Here is a 15,610-nt window from a genome sequence, read left to right as displayed (position 1 = left end):
ACCAAAAATGTAACTGTATAGGGTGGTACACTAGCGCTGCTTCTCCCTATGCGGGAACCACACCAGTTAAGTTCTATAGTGTACTTGTTATTAATAAATAATAAATTAAATTTTTCAATGTAAAAAATTCAAAATTTCGTTGGTGCTTGTTGGACTTGTGAGGAGATTCTATGTACATCTCTATTCTTTGATTTAACACACGTGGATAAGTATGTACATATGCATTATGTTTTTAAAAGGCATTAAAACATAACCTAAAATGAAACAATAGATTTAAATGTTTATTAATTTTGTTGTAGATTGTGCAACAATTGAGGAATAGTTGAAACTATTAATTAATCTTATTTAATTGTTTACATTTGTAAAGTATTTATTATCGTCATGGCCGAGGCAATTGTTGATAAACGTTTTGCACATATTGCAAGGGATCCCAAATTTAAAAGGATACCAAAAAATGAGCGTAAAATTAAAATAGATAAAAGATTTCAAAGTATGTTTAATGATGACAAATTTGCAATTAAATATACGGTTGATAAACGTGGTAAACCTATTAATCAAACTTCTATGGAAAATCTTCAAAAGTACTATCATCAAGAAAGTAGCAGTGAAGATGAATCAGATACCGAGATTAAATTGAAAACAAGAAAAAGTGGAAAAAAGGCTAATAATAAAATAAAGCAGGATGAATCTGACGATACTATTGAGAAGGAAAAAAGTGCTAGAAAATCAAAGGCAAAGGAAGATATTGACGAGAATCTATGTATCGCTAGCTCGTCTTGTACAATTGATTTGGATGAGGAATTGAAGGAAAATGAAAAACAGTTGAATATAAAAAAAAGATGAACATTTAAAGTTAACTAATCAAGTAAAAGAGAGATTACAAGATCTTTCTGTTAATTATGCAAGGGGTGAAGGAATTTTAGTAACCGATAGTTCTTCCGATGAAGAAACTTCCGAATACAGTGGTAACACTCTAATCATATCTATATTCTACCTTTGTTTGAATATGTTTTAATCCTAATTGTTTGCATGAACAAATACAAATATATGTTATCTTGAAATTTAGACGAAGACATAGAAGACATAGAACATGGTTGGGGTGAATTAGATAAAGATGCAGAAACGACCGATGAAATAACACGTAGATTAGCTGTTTGCAATATGAACTGGGATAGAATACGTGCCGTAGATCTGATGGTCCTATTTCATTCATTTTTACCAAGCGGTGGTATTATCCATTCAGTTACGGTAATTAAGTTAGTAGTTAAGTACTACTAACAGTAATTGACAACAGCACATTAACAACTCTATAATAGAAGTTTCTATTGAGCTTTTTTCAATATTGTAGATCTATCCATCAGAATTTGGTTTAGAACGTATGAAAGAAGAAGAAATAAAAGGACCGGTAGAACTGGTTGATGATAAAATAGAAGAAGAAGAACAAGGAGGTCACAGCGAAAGCGACAGCGACAGCGACAGCGTAAGTTTAATTACTTATATACCATGAATAAACATTTCCCCTTATTTTTCTTTCATTGTTATTATATAGAACGAAGAAGGCTCGAGTTATCACATGGAGAAATTAAGGAAATATCAATTGAATAGATTAAAGTATTATTATGCGGTATTAGAATGCGATTCCGCTGAAACTGCTAACAAAATTTATACCGATTGCGATGGTATCGAATATGAGTGCACTGCAACAAGACTAGATTTGAGATTTATACCTGATGATATGACTTTTGATCAGGTATTCAACACAAATTCTTCATCTATTCATTTCATATTCATTTAATAAATGAAGATTTTATTTTATTTCAGGAACCACGAGAAGTGTGTACCGAATTGCCAGAAATTTCGAAATATCAACCACGTCAATTTGTTACTACTGCGTTGCAACAAGCTAAAGTACAATTAACTTGGGACGAAACAAACCCAGACAGGGAAGAATTAGCAAATAAGCTTAATTCTGGAAAAGTTAATGAAATAAATGAGAAAGATTTGCAAGCTTATTTAGCTAGTGGAACTAGCGATGATGATACAGGTAGGTAAATTGATGTGTAATATATTGATCTAATGTATGATAACATCTAACTTTTATATTCACATTGTAGACAATGAAATTGAACAAAATGATAAGCGTGAAAGAGAAGATCAAGAGGATTCAGATACACCTAATGATCCCATTGAAAAATATAAATCTTTGTTGAAACAATTGGACGAAGAGGAAGAGGCGAAAAAAAACAAAGATGTTGAATTAGAATTTACATGGGGCATTGGAACGGAAGAAAAAGAAGATAAATTAGCCAAGGATAAATCAAAGAAAACTGAAGAAGATTTAGCTCCATTCGAGAAATATTTAGCAAAACGAAAAATCAAACAAAAAGCTAGAAAGGAAGAAATCAAAAAACGGATGGAATTACGCGACGATGATGCATCGAATTCGGATAATACCGATGTTAATATTTGGAAGAACAATAAACTGAAAAATGGCCGGTTATCGCGTAACGACGACGACGATGATGATGATGATGATGATTCTTCATTTATGGAAAACGAAGAAACAAAACGTTCGAAAGAATTAGAATTACTTTTAATGGATGAAACCGAGAATGAAAATAAGAAACATTTTGACATGAATAAAATTGAAGCTAATACAAATTTGTCTAAATCTAAGCGCAAAAGATTGAAGAAAAAACAAAATGTACAAAATATCGAGGAAGATGATTTTCAAGTAAATGTTAACGATGCCAGATTTTCCGCGCTTTTTACATCACATAATTTCAACATCGATCCTGCAGATCCTCATTATAGAAAAACCAAAGGCACAGATACTTTCATTCAAGAGAAATTGAAAAGAAGAGCCCAACATATTCCTGTTGATGTAAGTATATAATATTACGTAATTATATAATTTACATGTTTTTCTAATTGTTGTGATAATATTTTAGCAAAAGGAAGAAAAGATGCCTCCTGAAGATAATAAAAAATTCAAACTAGAATTGCAAGCATTAGTTAAATCGGTTAAAAGGAATACCAATACTATCTCTCAATCAATAAAACGATGACCTCAATTATTTATAACAACATAATTTCTTTCTTCTTTTTTTATTTTCGTTTTTCTACACGTTCAATAATCCAATAATCCCTTTCCCGCATTTATTCGAACACATTAAATATAAATATTCTTCTCGTAAGATAATTAGCAAAATTTGATTTGTACTTGCTTAGATTATATCTTAATCATCTTAATCATTTTAATCAGTCCGTCGCAGATTAATCTCCGTGTAAATATTGCTTATATTTCAATACAATCGTTATTTGCCGAAATGTTTTTTAAGATAGTTGTAGTAGTAGCAACAACAACAACAACAACAACAACAAAATATTAAAATGGAATAAGGCAAAAATGTCGCGTAAAATGACGAGGATTAAATACTATTAGGATTATTCTTTAGTTCTCTCCAACTTCCTTTCCAAATAAATAGCCTTGTTAGTAATTGTTGTTAAGACAATATTTAATAGGTAGAGAAAATATGTCCATTGCCAGCACTGTACACAGAATTATCGTATTCTATAAAATAACAATAACAAATTTCCACTTGAAATATAAAATTAGATTTAGTTTTTTAAATTATGCTTTCACCTATGTCTTCATCCATTACAAGGCCATAGCTAAGAATTAGAAGAGTCAAAATACATAATGCAAATATATATATAATATATATATATATAATTATTATTATTGTCTAAATGAGTTCATTCAGAAAAGTAAACAACGATGTGGAAGACCGAACAAATCTTGAAATATAAGTAACACTTTCCAAGAAATAATGACGAGAAGAGATTATTCTAATAAGATTTAATCTAAAAAGAAATGAAATTAATTGCCGTATGTAAAATTTCCATTAAACTCGATGATAAGGCATAGATTTTAATCGAGATAGAAAAATAACCTATACATCGAAAAGGATAATTTTAAAAAATATTTTTCATTCAAATATTTGCTTACTTGCTTTTGTAGCAAAGTAAAATGTTCATTTACATTGCTATCACAAGTCAAAGTCATAAGTTATATTACATTATAACACAACGTTTTCGTAAAAATAGAAGAATAGAATAGAATAGAATAGAATAGAATAGATATTTAAATATTGTGTAATGAAGAAAAATTCCAATCGTTTCATCATTCCCAAACAAATAAACAAACGCGAAACAGTAAACTACAAGTTAGAACAATTTACCGACTAGATATCACAATTTTAATCCGTATCTTCTGGCTCAGAAGATTGTACGACAGTTATAGAAGATGGAATAATTAATTTTTCTTCAATATCCTCTTCTGTAAACAAGAAATTACCAGCTTCGCGTACTTCTTCCTCTCGTGCAGGCTCCGGGAGAATCAATGTATCTTGATCATGCTGTTTCAAATGATCTTTTAAAGCAAACGCTCTACCGTAAGACGCTCCACAGATTTTACAACTAAATTTTAAATTATTGTCTTTCTTATGCGTTTGAATGTGCGCTCTTGCCGCGTACAAAGATGCGAAAGGTCTCGAGCATTCCGTACAACGAAATGGCTTGGTATGACTATTCTTATGACCGGCTAACTGTACTCTAGTTTTAAACGTTTTTGGACAATAAGGACATGTATAAGCACGCTCCTCTCCGTGAGTAAGTAAATGATGATTATACACAGAAGAAGCTTTAAACCTTTTGCCGCAATGTTGACAGCCGTATGGTCTTACTCCTGTATGTGTCCTCATATGTAACGTCAAACAGTATGAAACACGAAAAGTTTTTCCACAAACCTAACAAACAACAACAACAATAATCATGTTTCCTTTATATTCATATCAGACAAATATATGATGTATATTCAAAAAAAGAAAGAGAGAGAGAGAGAGAGTATACATACTTCGCAAATATGAGGCTTCTCTCCGGTATGAATACGTTCGTGTTTTACCTTCTCGTGCGGTCTAGTAAATCTTCTACCGCAGTGTTGGCACTGATAGGGTTTCTGATTTTCAGTCGACTCATTGACTTCGCTCGTAGGAGGAGTCGGAGAATGTGATTGACTCAATTCGGTGTGGACCGCGGCATGCATCGCTAAACTATCAGCAGAGTCAAACTTTCTGTTACAAACTGTACAAGTTACAGATTCACCTGTATGCAATGACATGTGCGCTTCTTTATACGATTCTGATAAAGTTTTACCTACAAAGGTCAACATTACATCTTAATATTAAGTATTTGAATTTTACGTAAACTATTTTTGTTGTTAAATTGTGTAAAAAATGTAATTGTAAAAATGGAAATTACCACACTCGGGACAAGTAAAGGTCGCATCTCGATGTCCTTCCGGTGCATCGACATGTCTTGCTCTCACCGGCGCATGCATACGAGAATGCAATCGTAAGCTTTTGTGAGAACAAAATTCCGTACCGCACGTAGGACATACAAATACTCGTTGATTAGAATCAGATTCAGCCTCGTGTACCTTGGAATGAAGTTGTAACGCTTTTGACGTTGCGAAAGTTTGATCGCAAGTATCACAACGATTATTTCCCCGAAGACATGCGTGCTCTCGAAAATTTGTCAGTTTATTGAATTGTTCGAGACCTTGATTATTACATCTGTACATTTTCACTGACGTAGGAACTATCCTCTTCTCTCTCACCTTGATATACCAAATATTGTGTGTATAAAGTAAAGACAAATAAACTCGCGTGACACAGGTATGAATGACGTACCTTAACGCCTTCTACATTGGAAAAAAATTTCTCAATCATTGGCGCCTTAGCGGATTGCACTGGTGGTACTACTTCCATTGAATTTCTATCCCAAAATCTTTCTACTTGAACAACTTTTCTAGTATATAATCTTCCTTCACTATCTACACATTCTTCAGTATAAAGTGTATTCATTGTTTGAGATTGCGTATTAGTAGTATTATCAGTTTCCTCTGGGAGAACAGAAGTTGTGGGTACAGATGATAAATCGTCCAACTGGTCTGCCATTTCGAGTAACACTTCTTGTCCATCATGAAACTGGTTAATATGTTCAAAAACGGAATTGAAGCTCATGTCGCAAGTTGTACAGCTATAAACTGCTTCTGGTTCTAGCTATGGAATAAGATAATATTCTTTCAAACTACTAACTACAATATTTCGAATTAATTTATTATTATATGCAGTTATATTTATGCTTATTATCTTAAAGATACTTTTTTTCTAATGAAATATCCAGTTTTGGATTCATTTTTGTGGTGCATATAAATTCTCTGAAATGAATAGATACAAAATTGGTCATTATCATTTTGTTCAAAATTGATTTACAACCAAATCAATGGAGACAAAAAAACACGATCAACTTCAATTGTGTATTGCATGTACATGCAAAAATATGGAAAAAAAAGAAAAAAAAAAGAAAAAAAAAGAAAAAAAAGAAAAAATACAAACGCGTTATACCTTTTCTACTTTTACCTCTGAGATCTCCTGTTTAACACGAAGTAATCCACTTTCGTCAAGTTGCCCAACATCATTTATATGGTCCATATTTATCAAGGCACTACCACCTCCATCCAAAAGTTCCGAACCACCGGATAAAATGGTTATTATATTTTTATCTTCTGATATATCTTCTGTGCCAGAGGTTGATGGAGTTACCAATGTATTTGACATCGAAGATTTATCATCTCTTTCAACGTCAACGATATCATTTAATTTTTCATTCATTTTTAAGTCCAACGAATTATGATCTACTTCTGATTTCTCCATACCAGTCTTTTCTATTACTTTAATGTCTCCTGATATTTATGTTAGAAATAACATTCAATGGAATCAAATAAATGTAAATACAAAAAATTCTTACACACCATTTTCGTCAACTCGTATAGTTTCAGATTCTCCTACTATCATTATATCATTATTATTTACAGTCGTTAGAAAAGTTTGATTAATCTGCTCAATATGTGTATCCTAAAGCCAAGTATAAATCAAAATAAGTACCTTAATAAGTATCTTATATATTATATTATAATACACATAAGTACATGGAGAAAAAAGAAACAAATTATACCATTAAGACCTCAGAAGCTATGACTGTTTCCTTACAAGTTTCTTGCTTCTTGTTTTCTTTAATATCTTCAAATTCCTTTGGATTAAAGTCTTGGCCGCATCTATCCAAGTGCTGTATCAAGGCCATTACCGAATCTGAACGCTGCGAACATCCAGGACAATACAAATTGTCCGTCATGCTGAGCAAGTGGTACTTCAATGACTGTGGATCGTTAAATGTTTCACCACAGCACATTGGGCAAATTAGATTCAATGATCCCATTGTTTTTTTTTTTATTTATTTCTCTCCCTTACATATACATATACATATGTATATACATATATATGTATATAACAAGAGATTTATATATACATTTACATATATATATATACACACACATACATACATACATACATATATGTAAACTGTTATTTAGATAATTTAAATAATTACTTATCTATTGATAAATTAATATTGGAATAATGTCTCTTAAATTAATTGAAATGTTTGTACAGACTTTTTTTACAGAGAAGCTAACCTGACGTCAAACGATAAAAAATTTACACGATCTAAATTTATAAAAACACCGAACAAAGTCATTTTGCCTGACCTGATGTGTCAAGTTTCTTGTAAAAAGTCCACTTATTTGTATTTATTCTGTTTTCTAAGAAGAATCACTACTTTCAACCGGCATTAGCGATAATAACAAAACCATTAGAGACGAACTTCAGCGCAAACAAATGCCGTACACAACAATCATGAAGTTAGGGAAATGATAAGTGAATCTCGAAGTCGGCCATTATGAATACAACGTGAATCAAATACGTAACCGTCGAAGTCAAGTTTATGTTGGTTAAAATAGAAACTCGATTTTTTTTTTTTTTTTTTTTTTTTGATTAATTTTCATTATCGTTATATTTAACATTTACAAGCGATTTTCATTATTATTTAAACGCGTTTAATTGACACACACACACACACACACACAAAACTGGCTGATGAAATAATCGTTAACCTAACTTTTACATACCATAGGAAATGAATACAAATAAATGAAATATGTATACTTTTTACTTCAAGGAAATCATAAACATATTACAGTGAAAGTAAAATAATTGAGATATATATATATATATATATTATTTGCTTTTAAAGAATAATAAACATATATTTTTATTACTTATCAAATAATATGACAATACTATTACTTTAAGTCAAACTTTCTTAGTTGGATAAACAACATATTGCTTGGAAATAAATAAGAAATAGAAAAATAAAAGAAAGCTAATCAACGTGCTCGTGCTGCGCGTTACTTTCTCGCCATGTATTTTGAACTAATTCAATGAATTGTTGCCACCATCTGCTTTTAGATGTAAAATATAAAGCGCATGCAGCAATGAAAATCCAAGATAGTACTAAACAATAATCGGTTTCATTGGAAGGTGTACTAGGTACTGGACCGCTGAAGTCTGCTGATGTAACCAACAAAAAACTACTCGGATAAAATACAGTAAAATGCATAATAAGTCTTGCGAATAACTCCAATTTGTAAACGGTGCCATTAAACTTAGCTATGGGTTTCCCATTGTGTACTAGCATCAATGTTGGTACTCCTACTATGCCGTATTGTGCATTGAAGCTACAAATGAAAAAAGAGCAACAATTTAGAGGATAAATATTGTGTAATAGATTGAAATAGATTTCTTATTGTGATCTATTAATGAAGTACCTTTGATGTCTTATCGCATCTATAGCTACGCATTTAATGTGAGGAAATAATCTTGCCAATGCATTGAAGTGCGGTGCTGCTTGACTACTAAAAACACACCATCTAGCATAAAACAAAACTAGCACGCATGTTCCTGGTTGTTGTCTACCATTTTTGATCATTCCTAGTTCGATTTGATGGTCCAGGCTCTAAGATTAGCAATTCCATAAGTCTTGTCGCATTGACTAACTACAAATAATATTACATAATATTACATACGATTACGATTTTGGATTTTAAATTTATCTAGAAGAAATAAGTAATTGTGGTAAGCCGTCTTACTTCCACCGATCCATAAATTTTATCGGTTAAACAATTGAGTTTAGTCGTTTTATGTAGAGAACTATTTTTTAATGACATATTTGTCATTGGTTCCAAAACTTCTTGATCGCTTACATCATTATCTTTAGTTATATACATTTTATCTGCATCCTCGTCAGAGAGATGATCCTCGGATTTGGTTTCTACAGCACATTCGTCGGTCTGTCCTAATACACTTATTATCGAAGCTATATAATATCAATAACAATAATAATTATATTAACAAATTGATTCTTATCATTCAGATCATTTTATTATTTGCATTCTATTTAAATATTTAAAATTCTCACCTAGGACTAGTATAAATAAACTTAAACTTTTTCCAAAAATATACATTTTACATTTATAAATATACATATATATATATACATATACATAACCTAATTATTAGGTTATATACATATATATATATATATATATAACCTCTAATGGTGCAAATTAAACATTTATCTATTAGAAAAAAGTACAGAGAAAATAATTTAATCGAAAAATTTATTCACACACAGGAAGCCCCACATGAAATAATGCAAGGTTAACGTATAACTGTATTTGAAAGATAATTAACGATTTTCAATTGATCCAAATATTTTGGCATTAGTTTCATTTTCACTTATTGTTAGCGTTTATTAATCATTGACTCTTGTCGTTTATAGAGAGAATCGACTGTCCAAAAGAACCATTAACAATATCAATGACAGATGATGTGCCAAATGTCAAGTAAAGGAGGAATAAACGATGAACGCTGATTGGTTGAATATTCGGCGGGTAAATAGTCAAATATTCAAGCGAATATTATGAATGTCTTTGAAGTAGATGTGAAATTTCTAATACTTGCCCAAGATTGAAATATTTCTCTTATTAAAATTGTCATGTTAAAAAGGAATGATATGATATAAATAAGATAAATATATTTGCCAGCATATTTGCCACGTAGGAAGAAGGAGAGGTTATATAGTTTTTTAATGAGAGCAGAGAGCCCTCTCTAGTTGTTTCGCTCATTTCTCTTGTCAATGTTCGATATAGATTTAACAGTTGCCGGTGGATGTTTGCTTGCTTGATTACTTGCTTACTTGCTTACTTGCTTGCTGCGATGACAAGCAAAGAGTAATTTTAAAGTTATCTTGTTTTGTTGATTTTCTTATAGTCATTTACACTACTGGATTATATATTTTTTATTACGTAGTCAATATAGAACAACAATTTAAATACGAATACAAACATAAAATGTATACAACACTCGGAAGCAGTAAAGTGCATAAAATGCATACGAATGCAGTATTAATTTCACTATTATTGTCACGTCGCATTAAGGACCATGCTGCGAGGTAAACATTTAAACGATTACGGTGAACTCTTAATCTGTCATTAAAAATATACCAAAACATGTCTATTTTTATAAATACGAAATCAATTGGTGTACCTGAGTGAATGATATTAAACGATCGATGAGATTAAATCGCTATGGACCGATTGATTAATATAACATGTCAATATTTTAATATGGTATGTATATTTGAATGATATCTATACATTGTTTAATATTTTTGATACACACAACACATTATTTATGCGTATCCTGTAATCTTCAAATAATTAGGGATAACTATACTACTTTGATACATTTTTTTAATTGTTCCCATCTAAAAACAAAAAAACAAAAAAAACAAAAAAACCAAACAAAAAAAATGATAAATTTAATTAGCAAGAATAAAATATATAAATGTGAACACGTAGAAATATAGAAATATGTTTCCGGTACATATTGCAAAATCAGCCATGAGTCATATTTCTCTTTAGTTTACATTTGCTCTTTACAAATGCATTCAGCTGTCCATGCATGACCTTGCAAAGTTAAACATGCATGAATAGTATAATTTATATTGTTTGTATGTGAAGATACAAGCATATGAGGAACATTACATTGCATAAGAGGAATTGTATGTAACATATTAACAATGCACATAATGCTCATTTACAATATTATTTATATATGTTTATATATGGTAGGTTACACTTCATTCTTATTTGTATATTGATAATACTTGACGTAGTTGAGCAATGGAATGGTGTGCTACAATAAGGCACAATTGTATCTTTCATCGGATCATTTTAGTTTAGCTTTTGTTGTATCATTATTATTTCTAAGAATTATTCATGACACTATCACATTATTTAGTGCAAATAAAAAGAAAGATAATATAAGTAATCATCGATCAATTATACATTTGAAACATACTATACTGTATTTTATTGAGCATTTATTAATTTCTAAAATATCACATTTTCTAATTACTTCCCTCCCACCCACATTGACATTTGATTATTTTGTCGATTATGATGATAATATGGAGCGAGGAGAATCGGAATCGAATTATTGAAAAATATATTACTATGTCAATAATAGAAATAGTAGAAATGATGACGCGATAAAGATACATGGTGAAGAATACCAAAGAAAAACGCGTGAAATGATGTAGAAAAATTACCTCGTTATAAATAGATAAGATAAGGCGAACAAGTCCATTATTATTATATATCCAATATTTTTACTTATCTTATTATATTTCGCTGAAAACTCGTCAGCAGCAAAAGAAATTTGAATATTTCATATTGAAATAATCAGTGATCGTTAATGTTGCTAACCAAATATTCCAGACAATTGTAAGCAAGCAAAATATCATGATTTTCTATACGTAAGCAATCAACTGTACAAGAAGAACAAATAAATATTATCAAATGCGGTGCAGAATATATATATATAGAATAGAATGCTTGTCTCTTGATTAAGATAATAAAAGATAATAAAAAATCAACTGTTTCATTTAATATCATGGTTCAGCAACGATTTTCAAGTTTTGATGGTAATTATGATTATTTAATGTTATTTATTACTAATTCCTACTTAAATATTCCATGGGAATTGTTCAATATATCATCTTTGAATAATAATAATAATAATAATGAATAATTAATGTAACGTATTAAATGAACAATGACAAAATGGCATGTTTAGGTGGACGAAGTGGACGCCGCTTTGTTATAACTCTGTCAGCTGGCACAGTCATTGGCTTTTTAACAGCATGCCTTCTTTTTCCTCTGCTGGAGAAATATCTCATATATTTACACGAATTCCTGGACGTTCATCTCTGATAAGAGACCCGCATCATTATTCAGAACTTGAGCCAGAGGTATTACTTTGAAATGAAAATGTTGAAAGCATGATTTTTCTTCCATTGATATTTGGAATGTTACATTAGGTTGGACCAGACATAGAAGTCAAATTTCACAGTGAGAATGAAGATTTTCATAAAGGAGAAGATAAGGTAGCACAAGCATTGGCTAAAAAAGTTCGTGTCCTTTGTTGGATTATGACTGGACCAAAAAATCATCAAAGTAAGGCTCGGCATGTCAAAGCCACATGGGGAAAACGCTGTAATATTCTTTTATTTATGAGTTCTGCGGAAGGTACGTAATGAAAGCATTTCAAGCATAGTGATATTTTTCTTACTTTATATTTTTTGTTCTTTCCTTATTTCAATATGTATCATTGTATAACAATAATTCATATCTGTAACAATAATTCATCATTTTTATGCAACAAGTGTAAGTAAATGAAATATATGAAAAAATAAACAAAGAAAACAGAGTTGCTATCAAACGAAATGATAATATATTTACATAATATTTCATTATTTTATCATTATCTTGTCATTATCTTGTCATTATCTTGTCATTATCTTGTCATTATTTTCAGATTTAAGTTTACCCACTGTAGTGCTACCAGTAAAAGAAGGCAGAGATAATCTGTGGGCTAAAACCAAAGAAGCATTTAAATATGCTTATGAAAAGTACAAAGATCAAGTAGATTGGTTCATGAAGGCTGATGATGACACGTTAGTAAAATTTCATTTACTTCTGTTCGATAAAAATATTTCCTATTATAAATTATATCTACATATCACAATTGTGATGAATATTATTTATAATATGTAATATTAGAGAGGGAGAGGGAGAGAGAGAGAGAGAGAATAATATATATATGTAGATATTTTGGTTAAACGCATTATGTAATCGACAATTCCAGGTACGTTGTGGTTGAAAATCTCCGTTACATGCTATCATCTTACAACCCAAGTATGCCATTGTATTTTGGATGTAGATTCAAACCTTTTGTAAAGCAAGGATATATGAGCGGAGGTGCTGGATACGTAGTTAGCAAAGAAGGTCTTCGTAAATTTGTAACGGAAGGTCTTCCCGACAAAACCAAGTGTCGTGCTGATAACGGTGGTGCGGAGGATGTCGAAATGGGAAAGTGTCTAGAAAAAATTGGCGTTCGCGCGATGGATACTAGAGACTCGCATGGCCGTGGAAGGTTCTTTCCATTTGTGCCAGAGCATCATTTAATACCTAATCATGTGGATAAAAATTTTTGGTACTGGAAATACATCTATTATGATACCAAAGATGGATTCGATTGCTGTTCCGATAGTGCGATATCGTTTCATTATGTTTCGCCGAATATGATGTACGTCCTTGAATATTTAATATATCACTTAAGACCATATGGCATTAACCATGGCTTGGAAAATCCTTTGCCAGAGATGCCATCTACATTGACCGAATACTAGTCTATACTTTGTCAAAATTAGAAAGTATGGAAGAAGAGATACGTATATACATTTATATATCTTTTTCTATATGCATTGCTAGTCTGTTCCAACCATCAATTTGAACAAGTTGATAGCATGAATAAATAGTATAGAACATTATATAAAATACAAAAAACATGTGATAAATTATACTTCGTCATATTAACACGTTTATACGAATGTAATTTGAATATTAGGAAGTTGTAGTTCTATTAAAATTTCTAGTTGTACAAGGTGCAATGATGCCGCCGTCGCCGCCGACGCCGCCGTCGTCGTCGTCGTCGCCGCCGTCGCCGCCGCTGCCTTGCTCTTTATCTACATTCATCAAATAATAAAATTCTAATATGTCTCTTTCTATTTTACTTTGTTGTATTTTGTTTCTATTAAGGGTTGAGTAAATGGTTAAATACGTATGTGTGTGTGTGTGTGTGTGTGTGATTGTGTGTTGTTGCATCAAGTGTAACCGTTTGTTTAAGCGAAGGCTGCAGACACAATGAATTAAAATAGAGATGAGGCGTTATTAACCAAATAAACAGAAAGAAAAAAAACAAAAAACATACATTTATAATAGAAAAATGTTAATGGTAAGAGCACAATTTAGGAGACTAGACTACTATAGAGTAATTAATAAATTAGTAATGTCAACAAAGTAACATACAAACTCTTTTCTATAAAAGCACAATTTTAAACAAATTAGTGCCACAATAGACCATGATTGCTGGGAGAATCCTTATTTCTTGCTAGTCGCACACACTATTGTGCTTCACGCGTTCTAGTCTCATCGCTAACCTCGTCACTATCAACTTTATTATGTTTGCTGCCTTGGACTATGTCCAATGTGCATCATCAACAATCAACGTGTACAAATATATCCATACGATATAATAACGACTACTACTTTTGCGTATAGTAATAGTTCGGCGAAACAAACCGTGTACCGGCGAAAGGAAAATAAAATTCATATAAAATTATAGGCTCCAAACTCAATGAGGTTACTCTAAATTAAAAAAATATTATAATTTTTGATTTATAATTTTTGATTGACAGGAAGAATCGCATGTACAGGATACACACGTACATTTTGGTTGTTTATACATTGAACATAGTATAAGAATGAGGATAGGTATATATATTGCAAGCATAGCAGAAATTTGCTAATCCTTCAGTCCAAAATTTTATTCAAATTGGTACACTCTTAGGGATCGTTTAAAGCGTACCATATTGTTGTTACATAACATGGTAACATTGTCATATTATTATCTAATGTGTGAACTGAAAGATGATGTATATCTTATGTGAATATACATGCCATAAGAAATAAAACCTTGTTTTTAATGATACCGCTATCCTTGTGTACAAAATAACTCACTCAAGATGATATAGGCACCTTTCTAGAAGCTCATTAATCATTCATGTTACATCAGATAATATGAAAAAAAGCTTGCAAACATTTTTTTTATACAATTTTTCATAGATTGTGTAATATTTTGGTCACCGATATGTTATCACATGTACTTGCGCACACAACTTATGAATATCAGTACAATAATTAAACTTTAGAACATTAGAGAACATTTAACAAGGCACGCTTCCACTATGCTTGCTATATAAATTTAAAACACATATTAAATATATACATACATACATACATACATACATATATTATACATATTTTAATATTTATATATATATATGTATATGCATATGTATGTACGTGTTTGTGTATGTGTGTCGTGTGTATAGATATATACACATAAAACTATATATTGTAATATAATAATAATAATAATAGAATAATAGAATAATAATAATA

The 15,610-nt window shown here is 30.9% G+C and overlaps 4 protein-coding genes across 7 annotated transcripts; 2 read left to right on the top strand and 2 right to left on the bottom strand.

Annotated features, from left to right (window-relative positions):
- Window positions 1–53: 53 nt before the first annotated feature.
- Window positions 54–3,092, top strand: LOC107070805 (ESF1 homolog). Its single transcript, XM_015329319.2, is given in 9 exon segments — window positions 54–209; window positions 300–833; window positions 835–965; window positions 1,067–1,248; window positions 1,349–1,480; window positions 1,550–1,750; window positions 1,822–2,044; window positions 2,115–2,884; window positions 2,952–3,092. Coding segments are annotated over 8 exon segments (2,208 nt in total). The 5' UTR covers window positions 54–209; window positions 300–381; the 3' UTR covers window positions 3,069–3,092.
- A 5-nt stretch (window positions 3,093–3,097) lies between these two features.
- LOC107070804 (uncharacterized) lies at window positions 3,098–8,039 on the bottom strand. 4 transcript variants are annotated; one of them, XM_089174734.1, is made up of 8 exons: window positions 7,670–8,039; window positions 7,081–7,281; window positions 6,878–6,980; window positions 6,471–6,808; window positions 5,754–6,125; window positions 5,323–5,680; window positions 4,919–5,217; window positions 3,098–4,811 (listed from the first exon to the last, which is right to left on the bottom strand). In XM_089174734.1, the coding sequence occupies exons 2-8, from the start codon at window positions 7,255–7,257 to the stop codon at window positions 4,263–4,265; spliced, it is 2,196 nt and encodes a 731-aa protein (XP_089030860.1). In that variant the 5' UTR covers window positions 7,258–7,281; window positions 7,670–8,039; the 3' UTR covers window positions 3,098–4,262. The 4 variants fall into 4 exon arrangements, with proteins under 4 accessions (XP_089030860.1, XP_015184804.2, XP_015184802.2 ...); XM_015329318.2 differs by having other exon boundaries at window positions 7,081–7,221; XM_015329316.2 differs by having other exon boundaries at window positions 7,081–8,039.
- Window positions 8,040–8,178: 139 nt separating this feature from the next.
- On the bottom strand, window positions 8,179–9,829 carry bug (thioredoxin domain-containing protein bug). The gene is given in 5 exon segments (XM_015329315.2): window positions 8,179–8,698; window positions 8,789–8,943; window positions 8,945–9,016; window positions 9,110–9,336; window positions 9,439–9,829. Coding segments are annotated over 5 exon segments (876 nt in total). The 5' UTR covers window positions 9,506–9,829; the 3' UTR covers window positions 8,179–8,343.
- A 315-nt stretch (window positions 9,830–10,144) lies between these two features.
- On the top strand, window positions 10,145–14,352 carry C1GalTA (Glycoprotein-N-acetylgalactosamine 3-beta-galactosyltransferase 1). The gene is given in 7 exon segments (XM_015329312.2): window positions 10,145–10,651; window positions 11,804–12,009; window positions 12,162–12,233; window positions 12,236–12,336; window positions 12,406–12,613; window positions 12,903–13,041; window positions 13,233–14,352. Coding segments are annotated over 6 exon segments (1,095 nt in total). The 5' UTR covers window positions 10,145–10,651; window positions 11,804–11,978; the 3' UTR covers window positions 13,777–14,352.
- Window positions 14,353–15,610: the final 1,258 nt, after the last annotated feature.

This window comes from Polistes dominula, unplaced genomic scaffold (genome assembly GCF_049000335.1).
Source record: "Polistes dominula isolate Pdom_NZ unplaced genomic scaffold, Pdom_raw_medaka contig_16, whole genome shotgun sequence".
NCBI lineage: Eukaryota > Metazoa > Arthropoda > Insecta > Hymenoptera > Vespidae > Polistes > Polistes dominula.
This window is presented reverse-complemented; position numbering and strand designations above follow the sequence as displayed.

Excerpts from the sequence above, each read along its gene's own strand:
- LOC107070804 (XM_015329316.2), bottom strand. The coding sequence starts at position 7,341 with ATGGGATCATTGAATCTAATTTGCCCAATGTGCTGTGGTGAAACATTT. Across the intron at positions 6,981-7,080 it reads TAGCTTCTGAGGTCTTAATG|GATACACATATTGAGCAGAT; the intron begins GTATAATTTGTT and ends ACTTGGCTTTAG. Across the intron at positions 4,812-4,918 it reads AGAAGCCTCATATTTGCGAA|GTTTGTGGAAAAACTTTTCG; the intron begins GTATGTATACTC and ends GTTGTTTGTTAG.